At 36.6% G+C, this 24540-nt stretch overlaps 2 protein-coding genes and 1 non-coding gene across 9 annotated transcripts in view; 1 reads left to right on the top strand and 2 right to left on the bottom strand.

Annotated features, from left to right (window-relative positions):
- Positions 1–24540, top strand: part of HECTD1 (HECT domain E3 ubiquitin protein ligase 1) — an 89669-nt gene that overhangs the window by 26411 nt on the left and 38718 nt on the right. For all 7 annotated transcript variants that reach the window (XM_011224054.3, XM_011224052.3, XM_011224051.3 and 4 more), the window contains 12 exons: positions 1330–1557; positions 2359–2640; positions 2737–3007; positions 3531–3607; positions 3693–3791; positions 6417–6531; positions 7603–7777; positions 14370–14508; positions 14701–14871; positions 19902–20124; positions 20645–20908; positions 21035–21111. In XM_011224054.3, coding sequence (XP_011222356.1) covers positions 1330–1557; positions 2359–2640; positions 2737–3007; positions 3531–3607; positions 3693–3791; positions 6417–6531; positions 7603–7777; positions 14370–14508; positions 14701–14871; positions 19902–20124; positions 20645–20908; positions 21035–21111 — 2121 coding nt within the window. The remainder of the gene's footprint in view (positions 1–1329; positions 1558–2358; positions 2641–2736; positions 3008–3530; positions 3608–3692; positions 3792–6416; positions 6532–7602; positions 7778–14369; positions 14509–14700; positions 14872–19901; positions 20125–20644; positions 20909–21034; positions 21112–24540) is intronic.
- Positions 10891–11034, bottom strand: LOC117797342. Its single transcript, XR_004622271.1, has one exon. It is a non-coding gene; the product is annotated as a small nucleolar RNA SNORA15 (small nucleolar RNA).
- On the bottom strand, positions 23840–24160 carry LOC105237311 (60S ribosomal protein L36-like). Its single transcript, XM_034648521.1, has one exon. It carries the CDS (start codon positions 24158–24160, stop codon positions 23843–23845), a length of 318 nt encoding a protein of 105 aa, XP_034504412.1. The 3' UTR covers positions 23840–23842.

The raw sequence follows: 24540 nt of genomic DNA, 5'->3' as shown, positions 1-24540 counted from the left end.
TTCCTTTTGTTTGTCTCTGTTGTTATTGCCTTAGTTAAGCTCTCATCCTCTCTTGAATATTAATGCTTGAATTTTTTTTGCATTTGCATCTATACTCTCCCTTATGCCCCATTCTGAGTTATTAACTGGAAATCTAATCATATTATTTTTCTGCTTAAAACATTTTTCTAGCTTATAGAATAAACTCTAAATTTTCTGGTATTCCTATAAAAATCTGTGGACCCTGTTAACTCTTTAGTTCTACCCAAACTCCTTAAATATTAACATAATCTGGAAAATGAAAGTTAATTTTTAAAAAATTTTATTTATTTGACTGAGCATGTGTGCACATAAGCAAGGGGGAGGGCAGGCAGAGGGAGAGGGAGAAGCAGGCTCCCTTTGGAGCAGGGAACCTGATGCGGGACTTGATCCCAGGACCCAGGCCCCCTGAAAGTTAATTTTTCATGTTTTGGCATTCATAAGGTAAGTGTGAGGATGATGAGTAATGTAATAATAGGAAGCATTTATTTATTTATTTAATGTGTAGAACCTTTGTAAACTTTTGCCAGGTTATTTTAGTTGCTTAACTTGCCATGCAGGCTTCACCATCTGAACCTACACTGTTTGATATGGTAGCCATATAGGATGTTTCAAATGTGGCTACCCCAGAGTGAAATAAGTATAAAATATACTTGGGAATTTGAAGACTTAAAAGAATATGGGGCGCCTGAATGGCTCAGTTGGTTCAGCATCCGACTCTTGATTTCGGCTCAGGTCGTGAACTCATGGTCATGGGATCAATTCCTGTGTGGGGCTCCGCACTCAGTGTGGAGTCTGCTTGGGATTCTCTCCTCTGCCCCTCCCCCTGCTTATGCTCTCCCTGTCTCTCCAAAATAAATATAAATATATATTTTTAATCAGAGAGAGAGTGTGTGAGCACGAGCAGGGGGAGTGGCAGGCAGAGGGAGAAGCAGACTCCTCACTGAGCAAGGAGCCCAATGCGGGAACTTGATCCCAGGACCTTAGGATCTTGACCTGAGCCAGAGGCAGCTGCTTAACTGGCTGAGCCACCCAGGTATCCCTAAAAAAATAATTTTTTTAAAAAAAGTTCAAAAAAATACATTAGAGAATGTGAAATACATCAATTTTTAACATTGGTAACATTGAAATGATGATGCCTTACATGTATTGGGCCAAGTTAAATATAATACATATTAAATATAATATTCAAATTAATTTACTTTTTAAATGTGGCTGCGAATAAATTTGGAGGGCACATTGTTTTCTGTGATGCTAGAAAATTAAAATTGGACTTTGTGTTCTTTTGTTAATTTTGATTTACTATTTTAGGTGTTAGAACTGATATGTACTCGTGAGTCAGGAGCAGTCTTTGAGGCTGGTGGCTTGAATTGTGTGCTTACCTTCATTCGTGACAGTGGACACTTGGTTCATAAAGATACGTTGCACTCTGCCATGGCTGTGGTATCAAGACTGTGTGGCAAAATGGAACCTCAAGATTCTTCTTTAGAAATTTGTGTGGAATCTCTGTCTAGTTTATTAAAACATGAAGATCATCAGGTAAATCACGGTTGCATACTTTGTATTCAAAAAGTGATTTTATAGTGTCCCTTATTTATCACTTTGATACACTGTTAATTTGAACTTTTCACTTGATGAACTAGAGGTAATTCCATTTTCTCTTTTTCTCATTTCATATTTCTATATGGTGATCTTTTTTGTTTTGACAGTGAAACATTTTAAATTATAAAAGTGATATGTTTATTTTTAAAATTTAAATGTTTCAGAAATACGTAATTTTTAAAGCTGCATTATACTGTGTGGTTTGTTGACTCAGCACAATTTTGTTGACTTAAAAGGATAGTTCTCACTGAAGTAAAATAACACAGTATTTAAAATCTTTTATGTGTAAAGTTTTTTTTTTGAATTAGCATACTTTAGAAAATAAAACTTGACTTTTAAATGCCTGTTTACCATTCTGTTGTTAATTATTTTTAGTTGATACCCATAGATTATTTTGGCAGAGTTGTTCGTAATAATAGTTAACATTTATTGAGCTTTTACTGTCCACCTAGTTTCTTTACATATATTATCTTACTTAATTAAGCTTGGACAGTGAATTATAGGTACTATTATCGCCATTTTACAGCTAAGGGAACTGAGGCATTGAGCGGTTAAGTGATATCCTTGGGTCATAGAGTTAGGAGAATGTGGAGCCAGGATTAAAATCTAGATAGATGATATGCCTTAAATCTTTGCTATAGCTGCCTTTCTTGTGATCTCAGTAATGAAATTAGCAGTACCAGCCCCTAGTCCTTTTTAGGTGAATTTTATCCATATGCATATTCTTGATATCATTAGGTTTCAGATGGAGCTCTGCGGTGTTTTGCCTCACTAGCTGACCGATTTACCCGTCGTGGTGTTGACCCAGCTCCATTAGCCAAGCATGGATTAACTGAGGAGCTGTTATCTCGCATGGCTGCCGCTGGTGGTACTGTATCAGGGCCATCATCAGCTTGTAAACCAGGTCGCAGCACTACAGGAGCGCCTTCCACAGCTGCAGATTCCAAATTGAGTAACCAGGTGTCAACAATTGTAAGTCTGCTCTCAACACTTTGCAGAGGCTCTCCAGTAGTCACACACGTAAGAGTGTTTTTGAATCTTTGATTTTTAATCTTTCAGTAAAAGTATTTTTGTGTAATGCAAATTTATTAAACATTTCTCCCATTCCCTTTCTAGGATCTCCTGAGGTCGGAACTTCCAGATTCAATTGAAAGTGCATTGCAGGGTGATGAAAGATGTGTGCTTGATACCATGCGTTTGGTCGACCTTCTCTTGGTGCTATTATTTGAAGGACGAAAAGCTTTGCCAAAGTCTAGTGCTGGATCTACAGGCAGAATCCCAGGACTTCGGAGATTGGATAGCTCTGGGGAGCGCTCACATCGGCAGCTTATAGACTGTATTCGAAGTAAAGATACCGATGCACTTATAGATGCAATTGACACCGGAGGTCGGAAAATATTTTTTAAAATATAAAAAGAAAACTGTGAGATAGGAATTATATAGGCAATTTCTAGTTTCTAGATTTTAGACAGTATTTTTAGTAGTTGTGCCAGATAATAGAATGGCCAACCTCTTATCTTTCCTCTCCCCTCCCTGTGTCTATAATTATCAGCCTGGTGCATGGTAAGACCTGAGTAAATGCCTGTTAAATGGGTAAATGAAATGAATAAAGGAAACTAGTACCCTGTTGAATTGTGTTATATATTTAGTTGGTTTTTTTCTCTTATTTTATGTTTATTTTTAAGGCTTAAAGCCTTGTGAATCCTCAGTGGTTTAAAAATTTTAGAATACCTTTTCTTAGCAGAATTTGTTGGTGGATTATTTATTACTGTAGAGTTGACCTAAATGTTTAAAATTGACTCTGTATTTAGTGATTATTAATAACAATCTTTAAATGGTTCCCACTGTAGAAAGTTCAGTATTATTTTGTTAGATTTTTAAAAATTAATTTTTCTCCTTCAAACTTCCAGCCTTTGAAGTAAATTTTATGGATGATGTGGGTCAGACACTATTAAACTGGGCCTCTGCTTTTGGAACTCAGGAAATGGTAAGCTAATAAATAAAAGCTACTGTTTTAAATCAAAGATAGAACTATTAATAAGGCAACTTTATGATTCTTCATAATTTTACAGGTAGAATTTCTTTGTGAAAGAGGTGCTGATGTTAATAGGGGTCAAAGGTCATCATCATTACATTACGCTGCATGTTTTGGAAGACCTCAAGTAGCAAAGGTAAAATCCAGGTTTTTGAATTATTAATTTAATATTTAACATTTACATGGTTCCAAAATTAGAATGATATAAAAGCTTTTATTCTGATAAGTCAAGCTTCTGTGCCATCTCCATTCACCCCATTCCCCATTGTTCACTATAGGTAAGTGTGTTTTATCTTTTTAGTGTTTCTTTAAAGATTTTATTTATTTATTCGACAGAGATAGAGACAGCCAGCGAGAGAGGGAACACAAGCAGGGGAAGTGGGAGAGGAAGAAGCAGGCTCATAGCAGAGGAGCCCAATGTGGGGCTCGATCCCACAACGCCGGGATCACGCCCTGAGCCGAAGGCAGACGCTTAACCGCTGTGCCACCTAGGCGCCCCTCTTTTTAGTGTTTCTTAACAGATAACTAGCAAAAAGAAATGTGTATACTTACTTCCTCCTTTCCTAATACAAAACGTGTAACATATTACATACACTGATTTATACTTTACTTTTTCATTTAATAGTATACATTGAAGACTTCTTCCTGTTAGTATTTGAATAACTTTTTTACATCTGTATACTTGCCCTGTGTGGATATACTGCAGATTTATTCCCTGTTGCTAAGCACTTTAATTTTTCCAATTTCTTACTCTTGGCACCAAATAATTTTGTACATGTTTGTGTTGTTTTTATTTATCATTAAAGCAAAAATTTATTTGCTGAAGAATCATAGTATCTTTGAGTCTCAGATTAGCAAAGGACATTGGAAAGTTCTTTTTATAGTTAGAAATTGAGGTGGTCCAGAGAGGTCAAGTGATAAGGGTTGAACCAAATATGTGGATAATTTAGGTCTCTAGACTCTTCATAATGTGAAGTAATTTGGCACAGTGCAATGTTAGTCTGCTACTAAGTCAGGCACGCTTGGATTCAAGCTTCAGCTTATTAGCAAAACAGTTGTGTGGCCTTGGGCAAGTTTCTTCAGTTTGACTTGCAGTTTTTTAAGTTAAATGTGTATACTATGCATAGCATGATTATTGTTATAATTAGAAAAAAATACATAAAAATGCATAGTATAGTAGTCAACACATCGTAGATACTCACATGGTAGCTTTTATTATTGTCTTTACAGTATATGAAAGTTTGGATTAACATCTTAGCTTTCTAACTTGGGAAAGATGTTCTCACTTCAAGGTCAAATTCTGTCAATTTCAGTTGGTTAGTTTTTAAAGAGAATGATGCTTCTAAGGATGATAAAAAAAAGTTTTATTGAACCATTTTCTTTTGACCTGTACTGTTTTGCAGTTATGAGTGATTGGGTGGGAGAGGAGAAGCCAAATGAATTGTATCTCACCCTAACCTGACTTGATTATATGTCAGCCTACAGTGAGCGATAGCTGCTGTTACTAATGACAGGATAGGTAGGACTCACTGAGCATGGAAACTCTGTGCTAGCCAGTGTCTTAGGTATTTAGCATGTATTATTTTTAATCATCATAGATTCTTCTGTTTTTAATTGATCCTAAGGTACACCTCCACTTCTCCCCTTCTCCCTCCATACATATTTTAACATCTCTTAAACAGGAAAATGTGGTAGAATTGCTATTGACCAGATAGAAATTGCAGCATAGTGATCATTACCCGTTCATGCAACAGGAATAAAAAATCCTGTCTGATAGAGAGGCACTCAGAAATGCTGCATCATTAATGCATCATTAATGCTCTTTATGGCACAGATGATAGCTTTGTTTGTAGAAATACAAATATTGTTGATTTTGAATAAAAATATAATTAATTATGAAGAATTGTGCTCAGGATGTGAAGTTATGGAATACCTTATAGTTCATTTCTATTTTCTTATGTTTTTCCTTGTAATGGGAAAAAATCTAAGTTTAAAAAATTTCTTTTAATGAGTTTAAAAAAAAATTCCAAGCAATAAGAAAGCACGTTACAAAATTTAACTGGCATTTTTTTTTCTTTCTTAGTGGTACTAATCTGTGGCATCCTAGATTTGATAAAATACTGTATTATTATGATTCAGCAATTGGCTTTTTTAGCCAGTACTGTACTTCTCAGATGTGTGTATGTATTCACTTGTTTGTCAGATATATCTATTACATCATAACAAAGTTAGAAAAAGTGCAGCTCTGAGACTGATAAGAAAAATATGAGATGTGTTCTCTGTTCAAAAGACCTTACCGTCTGTTGGGGAGAGAGTCCAGTGTCCGTTAAAATTGGCAAACAGTGTGAATTAGTGTTTTAGACTTAAATTTTGTAGTTCATTCTAGAAGAATTTATTTTACTTGGTAATCGGCAGTATATAGTAAATGAGGAAGACGATTACCATGTCACAAACATACACTATTTATTTCCTCTGTGTTAAGGAAATTGGTTGGAGTTTGAAGGAAAAGATGATAGGTTCACATGTAAACGTACTTAATTTGAGTTGTTAATAAATTACCAAGTGAAGTTAATCTGTAATTTTTTCAAGATCTAGATAGACCATTTTTGAGGTGATGTGTGCAAAATAGTGATTTGGATTGGTGCCTGCTTAAGTAATTTTGAGTCTGAAATCTATGGGAGCAACTTGAGGATTGCAGAGTCGGATATTGAAGAAGTAAAGTGTTCATTCTGATATTCAAATGAAATGCTTTCTTTTCTAGACTCTGTTACGGCATGGTGCAAACCCAGATCTGAGAGATGAAGACGGGAAAACTCCATTAGATAAAGCTCGGGAAAGGGGCCACAGTGAAGTAGTAGCCATTCTTCAGTCTCCAGGTGAGCGGTAAACTCCTTCCTTTTACGCCATCTGCTGTTATTTTTCAGCTTCATTTTTACAGATACAGCTTCTTGTGTATGTATTAACATTATATAAATGAACTATTCCTATTCCTATGAAGGCAAGTAATTATATGCACATACTTTAACATATGCACATACTTTAATAATTAATCTTTAATACTGTTAGTATACCATTCAGTAGCCTTTGAGACTGTGGGTGCATGATTCCAGAATGACGAAATGAAATTTTTTTTTTTTTTTTAAAGATTTTATTTATTTATTTGTGAGAGAGAGAGAAAGTGAGAGAGCGCATTCAAGCAGGGGGAGCAGCAGGCAGGGGGAAGCAGGCTCCCCGCTGAGCAAGGAGCCCAATGCGGGACTCAATCCCAGTACCCCGGGATCATGATCTGAGCCGAAGGCAGATGCTCAACTGACTGAACCACCCATGCATCCCAAAAACCAAGAGTTTAAGGGGCATGGGAATGTCATAAAGAATAGTTGGGTGTTGTGTAGATGAAGTACTTTGACCAGATTTTTAAGTTTTCACAGAGTAGATGAATGTGAAACCTTTGTGAAATAATTTCTAGAATCAAATGGAATATCCAAAATTATTTCCCTAAGTTGTAATTCAGCTCATGGGTGGGACTGACATTCTTTAGTATTCTTGTGCTTTTGCTTTAGCAGCACATGTACTAAAAAAAAATTGGAATAGTATTATTCTTACAAACACCTTTGATAGATACAGTATTTTAATTTCAGTTTAATTATTGTTAATTAGGGATACTTTTTTCCCCTTAAATATTTATTTGGGACAGAGAGAGAGCATGCGCAAGCGTGGGGAGGGGCAGAGGGAGAGGGAGAGAGAATCTCAAGCAAACTCCCCACTGGGTGTGGGTTGTGAACCCTGAGATCATAACGTGAGCCAAAATCAAGAGTTGGATGCTCTGACTGAGCCACCCAGGTGCCCTAGGGATAATTACAGATTGAAATTCGGTACCTCTTAATGTTTTTTTCATTGAAAGAAAAATGTTCCAAAAATTTATTTTATTAAACAATATTTGTCTGCAGGTGATTGGATGTGTCCAGTTAATAAAGGAGATGATAAGAAAAAGAAAGATACAAACAAAGATGAAGAGGAATGTAATGAGCCAAAAGGAGATCCAGAAATGGCACCCATATACTTGAAAAGGTTATTGCCGGTGTTTGCACAGACATTTCAGCAAACTATGCTGCCTTCAATAAGGTAGTTATTCGTAGTATCTGTGTTTACTAGTTAAATTATGCTATTTGTATAGTTCTGTTTATCTCCCTTTTCCAAAAGTGTTGAAGTTTATTTTAATATTGAAAAGGTATGGTAAGAATAAAATTTAGATTGGAAATTTGATTGGAGAGTTAAATCTTTTCTTCCGATGATCTGACTTAATGAGTTTTGTGAATCAAGAAGACTAGATTCCTAACAGTTTCTGTAGCTCGATGAATATCAACTTTAGAGAAATTTCGGTAAGTGCAGCAAACATTTATTGAGCTTTTACGGAGGCCTTTTTGGTAGACGCAGTACGAGATGTTCCTTAGAGAGTTACCCAAAGAAATGGGACTTGGCTTTCGCTTACTGTACCATTCATTGCAGGCTACTGAGGAAGATGTGAGTTAATAAGAGGAGTAAGTGATAGATATACCATCATAGTTCTCTGGGAATATAGATGATTTAATGTTTAATTGGGCTGTACAATTGGAGAAAATTTTATGTAGAAATGAGATTTAAATTGGGGTTTAAAGGATATTTGGTGGGGGCGCCTGGGTGGCTCAGTCATTAAACATCTGCCTTCGGCTCAGGGCATGATCCCGGAGTCCTAGGATCGAGCCCCACATCAGGCTCCTCCGCTGGGAGCCTGCTTCTTCCTCTCCCACTCCCCCTGCTTGTGTTCCCTCTCTCGCTGGCTGTCTCTCTGTCAAATAAATAAATAAAATCTTAAAAAAATACATAAAGGATATTTGGGGATTCTGTAGGCAGACAGATTGGAAGGATCACTGGGCAACTTTATGAGCAAAGGTGTGGAGGTGTGAGTCAGTCCATCCTGGTACAAATCCTGGTGACTCTCCTGTAGTGTGTCATTTCTGTTCATCTGTTGCTAATACTGTGGTCTGTAGTCTGTAGTTGGACTACTGCAGTTGCCTCTTAATTAGTCTTTCTTTTCTCTCTTGCTCCTTTATAATCTGGTACTACATATTAGTCTAATTTATTTTAAAAATCATGATTGTATCTCTTTCTGATTTAAACCCTCCAGTAGCTTCCATCTGGCTTTAAAACCTAACTCCTTTTTTTTTTTTTTTTAAGAGAGAGCGAGAATGTGAGGGCACTGGGGGTTGGGGGGAGAGGAAGAGAATCGCAAGCAGACTCCCCACTGAGCACAGAGCCCCTGAAGCAGGGCTCGGTCTCACAACCCTGAGTTGAAATCAGGAGTCAGAGGCTTAACTAACTGAGCCACCCAGGTGCCCTTAAAACCTAGCTTCTTAACTCTCAGACTTGCAAGGTCTTACATAAGCCCCACCCACCTCTCTGACCTCGCTTAGTACTACCTAATCCCTAGCGCATTACACTTACAATAAGCTAGCCTTTTTTCTGTTTTTGGAACATTCCACGTACATCCTTACCTTAGGGCTTTGGTACTTACCTTTACTGGAAACCTTTCTTATCCTTGGGTCTTTTGGATGGTTTGTTGCTTCATATCATTTAGGTCTCAGTTCAAATGTTCCATCCACTGATGTTTTTGTCCATCTAATTTAAATTTACCCCTAGGATTCCTTTCACATAAATTATGATGTTTTACTCTCTTTACAGAGCTTTCAATGTCTGAAATCTTGCTCTTTTTTGACTTTGTTTTATTGTCTGTCTCCCCTCCAAAGTGAACCCCTTGAGAGCTGGCCTGTGTACAGCTATATTCCTGCAAAGACAAAGAGGTATAGAACAGGGCTTGATACTTAGTAGGTCTAGGTCCTCAGTAGATATTTAGAGCATAATTGAGTGTGTTTTGTTAGCAGTTGTAAGTATTTTAATATTAATGGAGTTAGTTTGGATTAATGGGATATGTTTGGAAAGCTCAGTGAATAATGTTAAAAAGGTAGACAGGAGCCTTTATGATCTCTGAAGGCCTTTGTGGCCCATGCTAATGAGCCATACTCCACAGTTGAAGAAGGGTCATTAAATACCTGTGAGGATATTTGTCACAGTTGATTTTGTGATTTATGAAGATTCCATTGGCAGCCCAGTGGAGAAAAGTACTGGAGGAGAGCAAGAATGAAAACAGACTATTTAAGGGTTCATTGCAATATGAAGTTCAAACAGCTGCTGGGGGACTGGGTTGTTGGGAACAAGTTCAAAAGGTTGAGAGATGGGTTGTATAGGGATTGATGACCAGTTAGTTGTGAGAGGTGAGGGAAAGGAACGGGTGAAGAACGAGTGCTGAATTTTTGATTGAGTGATTGAGAACTTGGTTTTGGATATTTTAATAAATTAAAAAGGTCTTTAGTACATGTAAATTTGTAGGATTCAAGTGCCTAGGAGTTGACATTAAAGTGCAGGCAGTCTGCTTTAAGTAGGAGAAAAGTGTCAGTAAAATAATTCACTGTGAACATTGAAGTACTTGGTTTTTATTCTTCTCCAAATAGCTACAGAGCTGTAGGTGTGAGTGGGGGCCACTTTTTTTTTCTAAAAAAACAAAACTTAGAATCTTTTTGAGGAGTGAGCAAGTTCAATTTTGAACAAGATAATTTTGCCTAAAAATTTTAGAGGACTAGCTGTCATGCCAATAAAAGAATCCAGATATATTTGGAGTAGAACTGCTTCATGGTAAGGTCATCAGAAAATTATAAAGTATGCCACCATTTAACAGAGATCCTTATTAAATGGGTCTTTTCTATCATTTAATTGTGGCAAGTAAGAAAGCATAAGCCTTAGTTAAGAGCTCAGACTCTGGAGTCAAGGCAAAGTGGGTCCAAATGCCAGCATTGCCACTTCCTAAATACGTGGCCATGAGAAAGGTGCTTAACTTCTTTTATCTTAATTGGTTTATTATTAAAGTGAAGATACTTACATTAAATTCTCTTTAGGTTTGAGAATAAAAATTAGAAATGTATTAAGTGTTAGCATGGTTATGCCTAATATTTTAGGGGTTTGGCTCAGGTCATGATCCTAGGATCCCGGGATCGAGTCCCGCATCGGACTCTGTGCTCAGCGGGGAGCCTGCTTCTCCCTCTGCCTGCTGCTCTCTCTCTGGCATATAAATAAATTAAAAAAAAAAAAAAAGGAACTGAAAGGCAGACAGTAGATTAGTAAAGGCTTTAAAACAGGATTGCAATTTTCTTTCTTATTTTTAATGAATGATACGCTATGAACAAACTTACATACCATCCGTTGTAGGCATTTTAAAGAGAAGACTTTACCTTTGCATGGTGTCTGGCTGTGTAAACTACTAAAAAAAAGAACACAGTATTCAGCCTTGCCTCATAGGAGAGCAGTTTTAATTGTGGAGTAGTGTGTAAAAACCTGGTTGTTCCAAGACTTCCCCCCCCCCCAGTTTTATAGAGATATAATTGTATTAGTTAAAAGTCCGCAATGTAATGATTTGATTTATTTAGTCCTTTATATTGTATATTTAAACAAATTCTAGGTGGATTTAAAATAAATAAACCTTAGGAAAACAAAAAGAAATATTCTTGAATATTTATTGGAATTTGATGGGAAGAGTGACTTTCAAAGCTTGTTTGTGGTAGTACTGTTATTTCAGATTTATCTAGATTGTCATTTAAATTTAGTCTATGTAAAAGTTTGAGAAGCCACTTCTCAGAAATAATGTTACTCACAGCCAGTAATATAAAGTCATAATAAATAATATAAAGTCCAAATAAATAATGCCTGCAGATTGGTATTTATTTGTTAGCAGGTGTGACCAAGGGATAATATTTTCTTTATGCAAAGAGCACTATATTTTATTTTTTAAATTCTTATTTTTTTAAAAAAGATTTTATTTATTTGTCAGAATGAGAGAGAGAGCACGCTCACACAAAAGCAGGAGTGGCAGGCAGAGGGAGAAGCAGGCTCCCCCTGAGCAAGGAGCCCGAGTAGGACGCGATCCCAGGATCCTAGCATCCTAGGATCATGACCTGAGCCAAAGGCAGACACTTAACCAACTGAGCCACCCAGGTGTCTCAAAGAGCACTATTTTTTTTTTTTCAAGATTTTATTTATTTATTTGACAGAGAGAGAGGCAGTGAGAGAGGGAACACAAGCAGGGGGGGTGGGAGAGGGAAAGCAGGCTGAGCAGGAAGCCTGATGCGGGGCTTGATCCCAGAACGCTGGGATCAGGCCCTGAGCTGAAGGCAGACACCTAATGACTGAGCCACCCAAGCGCCGCCCCCACAAAGAGCACTATTTTTTAAAAGAGCACAAATTTTTGGTAAAAATATAAGAGCCAGTTAAGTAAATAAGCCAATGTTATTATGGCATAGTGTTCAAGAAACTAACATGGAAAAATGTTAGGTGTAATTACTGAGGAATAATTGACATAAAATCGTAGGATATTTGAGGTGTATATCTTGGTGATTTCACATATGTATATGTTGTGAAAGGATTCTCCCCATCTAGTTAATTAGCACATCCGTCACATCACATGTTTGCCTTTTTGTGTGTGAGAACAAATATTTAAGTTCTACTCTCTTAGCGTATTTTATTATTATTATTTAAAAAAAATTTTAAGATTATTTATTTGTCAGAGAGAGGGAGGGAGCAGCAGGCACAGGGGTAACCTGGCTCCCCGCTGAGCAAGGAGCCCAATACCAGACTCAGTCCCAGGACGCTGGGATCATGATCTGAGCCTAAGGCAGACGCTTAACCTACTGAGCCGCCGAGGCGTCTGTTAGCACATTTTATTTACACAATACAATGTTAATAGTTACAGTCATCGTGTGTTACGTTAGGCCCTCAGACCTTATTCATCTTAGAATTCCCTCACCCTCAGCCTGTGGCAACTACTTTCCTACTGTTTCTGTGAGTTCACTTTTATTAGATTCCACACATGTGATACCATGCAGTGTTTTGCCTTTCTCTGGCTTTTTTTCACTAAGCTTAGTACCCTCAAGGTCATCTGTGTTGTTGCTTAATAGCCTTTTAAAAAATCGGTTTGCCAAGTATGGATTTAGTACTGATATACATTCAGTACATACGAAAGTGTTTAGACTTCTAGACCCAAGAATCCTTCTGCTGAAATAAAACTTTCCACAAAGTAGTGCTATTCATAATAGATAAGTCTGTAAATTAAATGTTCACAATTTACGTTTATAATAGTGTTAAAAAGGAAAATTTTATGTTCTGAATATTATATATAATGTACCAGTTAAGAAATGAGTTTGAATTTAGGCTCTGTAATTTAGTAGCCCTTAGCAGCCTACCTTATTAGACTTACCTTTCTTTGTCTCACTTTCTTCATGTGTAAAACTGAGCTAATAAAACTCACCTCATAGGATTTGGTGTGTATGGATTAAATGAAGTGTAATGTTTTTAAAGTACATAAAAGGATTCCTGGCTCATAATGGCTTAGAATGATAGTAACAGATAGATAAACAATATATAAACATTTTTATGCTGTTTCAGTTGAAATAAATGACAATATAAAACTATTATATATAAATAATGATTTTACAACTGAATATAAATAGCCATTAACAAAAATCGGAACTAATCCTGTTAGAGCAGATTGCACTCCACTGGCCTACCGTTTTCTATAACGTACTTGAATTTATAATCAAATGCTTTTTTCACTTGAAGACTGTATAGTGTTACGAATTTCAGCTAAAGAGAGTTATGATATACATCAAGTAGGGACCACATGCTGTAGAAATACGTGTCGCAGCTCGGTGCCTAGGATATTGTTATATATAGCTCAGAAAATATGTGTTAAATGAGCTGCTATCTTTTACGTCATAGACCAGTCTCCTTTTAGTCTATTATAATTTAAATGTGTATGGATGTGTGTTTATTTTACTTTAGAAGAACAAGTTCCTTATTATAAAACTGAGGTTAGTTTGTATGACTTTATTGAGTATCTATGTTCTAAGCAAAGCAGTGGATGAGTATAGAAGGAAAAGGAGGCATGCCAAATTAACAGTGGAAATATTTAGGGGCATGGGATTACTAGGATGTCTTACTTTCGTTTATATGAGATCATAGTTATAAGGACCATGGGCTTAAATTTGACAAAGGACAAAAGTGCTTAATTTGAAATCTGATTTCCATATAAACTACCAGGTGTTTTAAGTTAGAGCTCTGTGTTTTGGCTTATAGGAAATTTTAAGATCGTTACAGTTTATACCATTTATTTTCTTAGTAATTGCATTAATCTTTACCTGATTTTCTAAAATTATCATGACATGTTAACAGTCATACTGTTAAGTGTAAGGTAGAATAGCACATTTAAGAAAAGTATAAAAGTAATTTCAGTTTTAATGAGTTCACTATTTTAACAGTAGAAAATAAGTGAAATTGCTTAAAGAAATGAACATAAGCTGGTGCTGGTATTGTCTGATTTTTTTTTGTATACTTTCATTTTAGTTTACTTTTTATCAGAGTATATAAAACTTAACTATTGGATATTTTCATTTAATGTATAGTTGCATTTTGTTTTATTTTAGGTTCTTTTCCTGGCTTCCTAAAATTAATTAATTCATTCTTCCTTCCTTCCTTCCTTCCTTCCTTCCTTCCTTCCTTCCTTCCTTCCTTCCTTTCTTTATTTTATTTATTTATTTATTTATTTATTTATTTATTTATTTATTTATTTTTTAAGGAAGGCAAGTCTTGCTCTGATTCGAAAAATGATTCATTTTTGTTCTGAAGCACTCTTAAAAGAAGTTTGTGATTCTGATGTTGGTCACAATTTGCCTACAGTACTAGTGGAAATCACTGCAACTGTCCTTGATCAAGAGGTCAGATTTTTTTTTATCTTTTTTGAAACTCCTATAGCTTTAATTCCCTTTAGACAATGGTTAGTAAAATAATTTAATTTTTGTCCTAATTTCAATAAATCGTTTTGTCTGTGAAATTATTGCATTTGTCTACTTCATGCAACTAAACTTATTTTTATCATTTTCCCTTAATTTCCTTTTTATTTTCCTCAGGATGATGATGATGGCCACTTGCTGGCTTTGCAAATCATAAGAGATTTGGTAGATAAAGGTGGTGATATTTTTTTGGATCAGCTAGCCAGACTTGGTGTAATTAGCAAAGTGTCAACTTTGGCAGGTCCTTCCTCTGATGATGAGAATGAAGAGGAATCAAAACCAGAAAAAGTGAGTGATACTGATTGCAGTGTTATCAGGAATAGAGTTTCTTTTAGGATATCTATTTTTAACTTACGATGCCTTTTGATAAAATAATGGCTGTATAAAGTAGTACTATAATTTTTTAAAATTTGGTTTTTTATTTTTATTTTATTTATTTTAGAGAAAGAAAGAGGGTCGAAGGGAGAGGGAGAATCTCAAGCAGACTCTGTGCTGAGCGCAGAGCCTGATTGAGGGTTCGATCCTACAACCCCAAGATCATGACCTGAGCCAATATCAAGAGTTGGGCGCTTAACCAACTGATCACCCAGGCGCCCGCAAAATTTGGTTACTTTAAAAAAATTTATTGATGAAATTTAAAACTCACAGAAAAATTGCAAATAGAGTATCAGAATATTCTTTATAAATTCACTAATTAGTTGACATTTTGCCCCATTTACTTTATTTACCCAGACGCTGTGTGTGTGTGTGTGTACATTTAAGAAATGTTATTTGTGGGGCACCCGGCTGGCTCATTTGATAGAGCATACAACTCTTGATCTTGGGGTCGTGGGTTTGAACCCCATGTTGGTTGTAGAGATTACTTAAAAATAAAATCTTTAATCTTTATTTATTTTATTTTTTTTAAAGATTTTATTTATTTATTTGACAGAGATAGAGACAGCCAGCGAGAGAGGGAACCACAAGCAGGGGGAGTGGGAGAGGAAGAGGCAGGCTCATAGCGGAGGAGCCTGATGTGGGGCTCGATCCCATAACGCCGGGATCACGCCCTGAGCCGAAGGCAGACGCTTAACCGCTGTGCCACCCAGGCGCCCCAAAATCTTTAATCTTTAAGGGGCACCTGTGTGGCTTTGTCATTTTAAGTGTCTGACTCTTGATCTCAGCTCAGGTCTTGATCTCAGGGTTGTGAATTCAAGCCCCATGTTAGGCTCCACACTGGGCCTGGAGCCTACTTAAAAGCAAGAAAGCAAACAAAACAAAATATTACTTGAATATTATTTGACAGAAGATGGATACGTAGTGCCCTTTTAACAACCTAAAACTTCACCAAAACACCAGACATTCTCTACAAATCCTGGTATAGTTAACAAAGTCAGGAAATTTATTTTTATTTATTTATTTTTTAAAGATTTTATTTATTCATTTGAGAGAGAGCATGAGCAGAGGGGAGAGGCAGAGGGAGAAGGAGAAGCAGACTCCCTACTGAGCAGGGAGCCTGATTCTCAGGACCCTGAGATCGTGATCTGAGCTGAAGGCAAATGCTTAACCACCTGAGCCACCCAGACATCCTAAAGTCAGGAAAGTTAGTATTTATTTATATAAAACTGTATCTCATTCAAAGACCATTTTCAAATTTGCTGTTGTCCTTAGTAGCATTTTTCCCCCCTGGTCCAGAATCCAATCCAGGAGCATGTATTACATTTAGTTATGTTTGTAAGAACTCAGCCTTTTTATTTCATAGCCTTGGCATTTGTGAAGAGGACAGACCAGTTAATTTGGGTAGTGACCCTTACTTTGCATTTGTGTTTCTGTGTGCGTAGATTCAGGTTATGTGTTTTTAGCAGGAAGACTACAGAGAGAGGGGATGTTATGTTTTTCTCAGTGCATAATGTGCCTTCTCTTAGAGGCACATGGTGTCTGCTTTCTTACGGATGATGTTAACGTGGATCACTTCATTATGTTTATCTCTGCCTGGTTTCTTTTTCTTTTTCTCTTTTTAAAGATTTTATTTATTAGAGAGAGTGTGAGAGAGTGAGATCATGAACAGGGGGGACGGGTAGAAGGAGAAGAAGACTCCCCACTGAACTGAAAGTAGGGCTCAATTCCAGGACCCTGGGATCATGACCTGAGCCGAAGGCAGACGCTTAACAGACTGAGCTACCCAGGCGCCCTCTGTCTGATTTCTTTATCATAGAGTTACTCTTTTTTGCTTTTGTAATTAATGAGTGATTTGTGGGCAGACTATGTAATATGCTGTTACTCATTAAATGTATATCCAGGAATTTCAGTATCCACTGATAATTCTTGCCTTAGATTGCAAATTTAAAATATACCTAATCTGTCCCTACTGATTCCTGCACTGATTTAGTCCTAAATTAGTGAATGCTTCCTATATATTAGTGATGGAATGGTAATATTTTTGAAAGAATGATAGAGTATGGGTTGTAAATTGTAGAATCCTGAGAGGGGGAATGGGGGGGTGAGAGAGATTACATTAAAAAACTTCTTTAAGATTTTTTAAGATTAAGGTATTCATTTATTTGAGAGAGAGAAAGAGAGTGAGCACAAGTAGGAGGGGCAGAGGGAGAGAGAATCTGAAGCAGACTCTGTGCTGAGCGTAGAGCCTAACACAGGGCTCGATCTCATGATCCTGAGATCGTGACCTGAGTGGAAACCAAGTGTTGGACACTTTTTAAAAAAATTTTTTTTTATTTTATTTTTTATTTTTTTAGATTTTATTTATTTTTTTGACACAGAGAGAGACAGCCAGCGAGAGAGGGAACACAAGCAGGGGGAGTGGGAGAGGAAGAAGCAGGCTCCCAGAGGAGGAGCCCTATGCGGGGCTCGATTCCAGAACGCTGGGATCATGCCCTGAGCCGAAGGCAGACGCTTAACTGCTGTGCCACCCAGGCGCCCCTTAAATAAAATCTTAAAAAGAAATATGTTACGGATCTACAAACCCCCAGCAAGTCTTTTTGTAGAAATTAACAAGAAAATTCTAACATTCATATGAAAATTCTGGGGACCTAGAATAGTCAAAGCAGCATTGAAAGGGAACAAGTTGAAGGGCATCCACCAGTAGATTTGAAGCCTTATTATAAAGCTGTAGTAATCAAGAAAGTGTGGTAATGGTATAAAGATAGGTTAATGGCCCAAGTACACATTGTCAGTTGATTTTCTTCCAAAGTGCTAAGGCAGTTCAGTGAGGAAAGGATGATCTTTTCTTTTCTTTTTTTCAAGATTTTATTTATTTGAGAGAGAGAGAGCACAGACAGGGGAAGCATCAGGCTGAAGGAAAAGCATGCTCCCCACTGAGCAAGGAGCCCCATGCAGAGCCGATCCCATGACTCTGGGATCATGACCTGAGCTGAAGGCAGACGCTGAACCAACTTAGCCACCCAGGCGCCCAAACATACATCTTTTCTAACAACATCTTTTCTTCCTCTGGCCGTTCTTACGATTTTAAGCAATTTGACTTTGCTTTGTTGTGCTTGGTGTACTTACGTATGTGTGCACATGTGAGTGTCCGTCCCTGCTCAGGGTTGTTTAATTTTCTTTGATCTGTGGGATAATAGTTCTTATCAAATTTGAAATTTTTCTACATTTGGAATTCAACTGTCTGACCACCTTGTGTGATATCTGGGAATTATTCACCTTATTATTTTCCATTTATTCTTTGCTCAACCTTATGGAGTATCACCCTAGAAATGAGTGGTCTAGTACTCGTTAGAGACTAATGGGGACCAGTTTGCAGATAGAGGTCTTTTTCACTTGGCTCCCTAATCCTGAACTCATCCTCCATATATTCTGTTTGCTTTAGCCTCTTCAAACAGATCTCTATTTCCTGAAATCATACTGCTGGACTCTTTTTGTGTTCCCTCTTCTTAAGACATTAGCCAGAAATTTGTGTCTGGGACTAAGGGGCTTACCTTGTTTGTTTCTATTTTCTGGGGGAATCACAGTCCTGTATTGCATATCGTCCAGTGTTTGAAAACACTTTTTTACATGTTCTGTCTAGCTTTCCATTGTTTATAGTGGATAAGCAAGTCTTGATACTTATTCACCTATCATGGCCTAGAGTACAAGTACTTATGTTTAGAGAAATTTATAATCCATATTTTACAATCTTATTTTAATGTTAGAAGCTAAGTACTTCAGTTTTTATGTTCAAAAAATAGTAAAAATATTTTTTAAAGTATAATAAGTTTTTATAAGGTTCAAAAGGGCTTTACCTAGGGGCATCTGGGTGGCTCAGTCAGTTAAGCACCTGCCTTGGGCTCAGGTCTTGATCTTGGCATCCTGGGATCAAGCCCTGTGTTGGGCTCCCTGCTCAGCGGGGAGTCTGCTTCTCCCTCTCCCTCTGCCCCTCCCGCTCATGCTGTCTCTCTCTCTGTCTCAAATAAATAAAATCTTGGGGGAAAAAAAAAGAAACAAAGTGCTTTACGATACACACATGCACATACACAAATACCAAGTTCGTATATGTTTATGATGAGTACTCTCAGTATTTAAATGTTGTCAACACAATAAAATTTTTCAGGATGTCAGGCTAGGAAAACAGTGTTTACAAATTGTCTTTTCTTTTAAACATGCTCAAAAACCTTTTTTTTTTTTAATGATTTAAAAAAAAATCCATTAGAGGGACAGCACAAGTGGGGGGATAATTAGACAGTTGTATGTAGACCGAACCCGTTGGCCTCTATCACTACACCTGAAAGTGTTATAACTTAGGTCATTATTTATGTGACTTCTCTTTTTTTAAATATTTTGTTTATTTATTACAGAGCAAGAGAGAGCGCAAGTTGGGGGTGGGCAGAGGGAGAAGCGGGCTCAATCCCAGGACCCTGGGATTAGGACCTGAGCCGAAGACAGTCGCTTAACCAATTGAGCCACCCAGCTGCCCCATTTATGTGATTTTCTTAACATTTTTAGGACTTACTTGTAAGATTTCGCTATAGGTAATTAGTTGAATCAAAATTCATATTAAGGGCACCTGGGTAGCACAGTCGTTAAGCGTCTGCCTTCCGCTCAGGGCGTGGTCCCGGTGTTCCTGGATCGAGCCCCACATCGGGCTCTTCCGCTGGGAGCCTGCTTCTTCCTCTCCCACTCCCCCTGCTGTGTTCCCTCTCTCGCTGGCTGTCTCTCTGTCACATAAATAAAATCTTTGGGAAAAAAAAAATTCATATTAAACTATAGGCAACTAAATATAAGTTCAGCATGTTTTGGTTCTAAATTTGATACACGGACATATTTTTAAAAACCTGTATTTGAAATAGATATTATTTTCCTTGTTTCATTGAATAATTTTACACATTTAGGAAGATGAACCACAGGAGGATGCTAAAGAATTGCAGCAAGGTAAACCATATCATTGGAGAGACTGGTCAATCATCAGGGGAAGGGACTGCTTATATATATGGAGTGATGCAGCAGCCTTGGAGTTATCTAATGGCAGTAATGGATGGTTCCGATTTATCTTGGATGGGAAACTAGCCACCATGTATTCAAGTGGTAGTCCTGAAGGTGGATCGGATAGTTCAGGTAATATTTTGTTTCTTTTAAAATGTTTTACAAGTTTCTGTAATTTTGATGATTTGTTTTTCTGCTACTGTTTTTGCTAGCATGGTTATAGAAATAGCACATTTTTGATGATCATATGGTCAATTTATTTAATCTCAACAGAGAAAAACTGTTGTACCATGAAAGCATTTAAGAAATGTCTTTTTATTGCTTGAGACAAGGAATAGCACTGTTACCTACTTTTAATCTCTCCAATGTTTTAGGTAAAGCTAGCTCTTTTCATGTAATGATGAATTTTATGTGTGAAGCTCTTCAGGTTGTATCGTTTCCAGAAGGCTTTTACTTTAAAAAATTAAGCTTGTAGGATTGCTTTTATGTCTGAACCTAATATATCAAACCAGTGAGAGTACACCAGAGAAAAAAACTGCTAATTAAGTTTTTTTTATATAAAATAGATACTCTAACAGGTAGTTCTCTTTTTATAAAAAAGAGGAATATTTGAAAAGAATGAGGTTTTAAAATAATCATGTTGTCTTTATAGAAAGCAGAAGTGAATTCTTAGAGAAGTTACAAAGAGCTCGAGGCCAAGTAAAGCCATCTACTTCAAGTCAGCCTATACTCTCAGCACCAGGACCCACTAAACTCACTGTAGGAAATTGGTCACTAACTTGTTTGAAAGAGGGAGAAATTGCTATTCATAACTCAGATGGTCAGCAAGCAACAATACTGAAAGAAGATTTACCTGGTTTTGTGTTTGAATCTAATAGAGGAACCAAACATTCGTTTACTGCAGAAACATCTCTGGGTAAGTTATATAGAATATTTAAGTTTATTAGCATGTAAGAGTAAATGAGTATCTTAAATTACAATAAAATAAATTCTGTCAAATGCCCTTTTCTTTCTTCTTTTCTTTTTTTTTTTTTTTTTTAAGGTTCAGAATTTGTGACTGGTTGGACCGGTAAAAGAGGCAGAAAACTGAAATCTAAATTAGAAAAAACAAAGCAAAAGGTATATTTATGGTATTTGCTTTTTATTTTTTTTGGCGTTCATACTGACATGGTAAGGTTTCAGTGATATATTGGAAGCATTTAAAAAATTGAGCCATATAACACAGATTACCCTAATCTAACATATTTTGTTTTTCTGTGCTCATTATGTTCCACAGTACAAACACATTTACTTAAAATTTTATACACATGCTAACACAAACATTAAAACAATTAAAATTTGTAAGACAATAAAATTTAAATTTCTGACTTGCTAATATCACAAAAACTGTGAACTCATGCTTTAATTATTATTGGTAGTAATGTTTTTAGTGATATAGTGGGATTGAAAATAGATCATTATATTTCACAATCCTGGTTTAATACTTAGTTTTAAAACAACTTGAATGCCTGGTTCTAGATTCAGATATTTTGATGCTTAGCTTTAAAGGTCATCTTAGGTGAAATAACTGTTTAAAAAAGATACAGGAGGAAGTGTTTACTGACTCCACCTTCAAAATCACAGTAATAATTTTTAAATTCTATCCATTAAGTATGCATTGTTTTTTTTTGAAAAAATAAGGCCAAGGGACACCTGACTGGCTCGGTACATAGAGCATGTGACTTGATTTTGGGGTTTTAAGTTCGAGCCCCACGTTGGATGTGGAGATTACTTAAAAATATCAGCCAGTATATTTCTGTCTTTATTATATTGATTCTTGCCTTTTATTTTTCATTTTTAAAAGAGAAAATAATCTCATAATTAGATTCAGTATTTTCTGATGGCAGAAATTTTATTTTACCTACAATGATTTGGAATACTTTTTCATACAGTATGTGAAGGATGCTTTTAGGTGTTTGAGATTGAGGGCCCACTGTGTTTTTTATGGCTTTGGCCTTGAAATAGTAGTAATAGGTTTTATGTGGAGCAGTTATATATAACATGTTGATGTTTATTTCTATTTGTTAATGCATTGGCCCATCCTAAAGATACTTCCAGATGCTAGACCTTGAAAAGAAATACTTTATTTATTTATTTAGACAAATAGATATTATCTCTATAGCTATATATACTATTTTGTGATTGCTTCTTTTTTTTTTTTTAAGAGAATGTGAAGTCACAAGTTTTTTCTAATTCAGGGTATGTTACGGGCATTTGAGGAAGAAATAATCTCAATTGAAGATAGCTGTTAGGTGCTAAAAGGAACTGGAACGAAATACATTCCATTTTTGTTATTCACATTAGTTGTGTTATGTAAAGCTTCCGTGAATACTGAACCATTGCTCTTAGGGGAAATACAGGGTTAGGTTCCTTTGAGGCTCTGGTCACATTTTTGTAACCGATCCATACATAACCTTATTTGGTGTGTCTTTCTGTTTAAAGACACCATGTTTGATGTGTATTATCGATTTGTTAACACTGAACTTGTGGCCAGTAGCACTGTCGTCATGCCTGAATGAAGCTTACCTAACACACATATTTTCTCCATAAGACACATGCTGTGCCTACTTGTGCTTAGAAACACTAGGCAGCACTTCAGCAGTAGTTTGGCGGCCATTTTAAACAGTGAAAGCACCAACAAAACCACAGAAGTGTTAAAAACGTGGCACAAAATTGAGTGTGGAAAGGTGGACACTTGTTCATAGAGAGCTAACACAAGTATGACACTTGTTTAAAGGTAGAGTTCACTTTGTTTGACCTTACCCGAGAACGTGCATGTGTTGTTGCATTGTTCTTGTCCGCAAGTGACTGTTGAGAGCACTGTAAGTATTGATTTGCAGATTACAAATAAATTCTAGTGTGTAGTTGACCTCAAAAATACAGAATTCTGAAATAATGAGGATCAGCTATAATTGTTTCTAAACCTACCACTGAGCCATCTCAGGAATTTCTTATAATTCTTGATAGGTCGTATTAACCAACCAAATTAAGACTCAGAAGGAACTGAAATTTCATGATACAGAAGAAAAGAAGTAAAGTAAATCAAGGAGAACATAGTCTCAGTCCTATATTTTCATATTCTTAAAGAATATATGACTATTGACTCTGTTTCTTAAAGTTAGTAGTAACTCATTGACCACGTGGCTATTCTTGGGTATGAAAGTAGTACATATCAAAATATACTGGTTTTAGGTAAAAGTAATTTTAACTATTAATTTTAACCTTCATTTTCACTTATTAATATATTTTATAAAGGGGTAGTATCTTAAGTGTGGTCTAATATTCAGAGCTTACTTTCCTCCTAATTCTGAAAGGCATACCAAAGTAGAATGCAAAGGTACTATTAATTCATTTTCAGGAGTGAATTTTTTTCTGTTACATTAGAGTTACGCTAGGTTAGTTTGTGATTTAAATGAAATGACATAAGTCCTAAATTTACATTATTTAGGCAAATATTTTTATTTTTTTTATTTTTTTTTAAAGATTTTATTTATTTATTTGACAGAGATAGAGACAGCTAGAGAGAGAGGGAACACAAGCAGGGGGAGTGGGAGAGGAAGAAGCAGGCTCATAGCAGAGGAGCCTGACGTGGGGCTCGATCCCATAACGCCGGGATCACGCCCTGAGCCGAAGGCTTAACCGCTTATGCCGTGAGCCGAAGGCTTAACCGCTTATGCCACCCAGGCGCCCCTAGGCAAATATTTTTAAAGACTATATTTCCTGAATTTTATCATACCCAAGCCTGGGACCCATTAATTTATTTTTAATTTTAATTTTAATTTTTTTTCAAGTTCCAGAAAGGGGGAGGGGTTCAGTCATTCTTGGCTGCCTCTTTCCTCATGGCTGCCAGGACATTGCTCAGTTCCTCTCTCTTCTTCTTAGCATGGATGTGTGTCCCTACTCTTTTCTTGGTGACCTTGAGGGTGCACTTGACCTTGGAGACCTTGAGCACCTCCATGGCACACTGCTGGTATAGGGCAAGGCTGCACACCTCTCGGATCATGTCCTGCACGAACTTGGTGTGCTTGGTGAGGTGCTCAAGGCAGCGGCTGTGCCTCGGCATGCTCCTGTTCTTAGCCACCTTGTGGTCCTTGTTGAGGCCCACGGCGGTGGGGTAGTACAGAGCCATGGCTGCTGCTCCTCCATGGCTCCAGTGGCAGAAAGTCTCAAATAACATTAATTTAAATGAGAGGTGACTAGTCAAAATCAACTGCAGTCATCCTCCTTACGATTAAATATATAAAATTATATAGTGTCATTTATACTTTGTGTGAATAATATAAATGGAAAAAAGAATAAAACCTCAAGTGCACCCCTAAAGTAAAACCTAAAGTTGAACCCTATTAAAAGGTTCAACTCTGGAGGAGTTCCTTTCTATGTACTAGATGGAAAGCTGCCTAATTCATGGCATTGGATAAAGCCAAGTAGGTCTTTAAATAAAGTTTTTTTAAAAAGTTAAAAAGATTCAACTTTGGTTGATTGAGTTATAGGTGGCTTATTTTTTTTTTG

Source organism: Ailuropoda melanoleuca, chromosome 20, assembly GCF_002007445.2.
Source record: "Ailuropoda melanoleuca isolate Jingjing chromosome 20, ASM200744v2, whole genome shotgun sequence".
NCBI classification, from domain to species: domain Eukaryota; kingdom Metazoa; phylum Chordata; class Mammalia; order Carnivora; family Ursidae; genus Ailuropoda; species Ailuropoda melanoleuca.
Note: the sequence above shows the minus strand (reverse complement) of the source record. Positions and strands in the feature narration are given on the sequence as shown.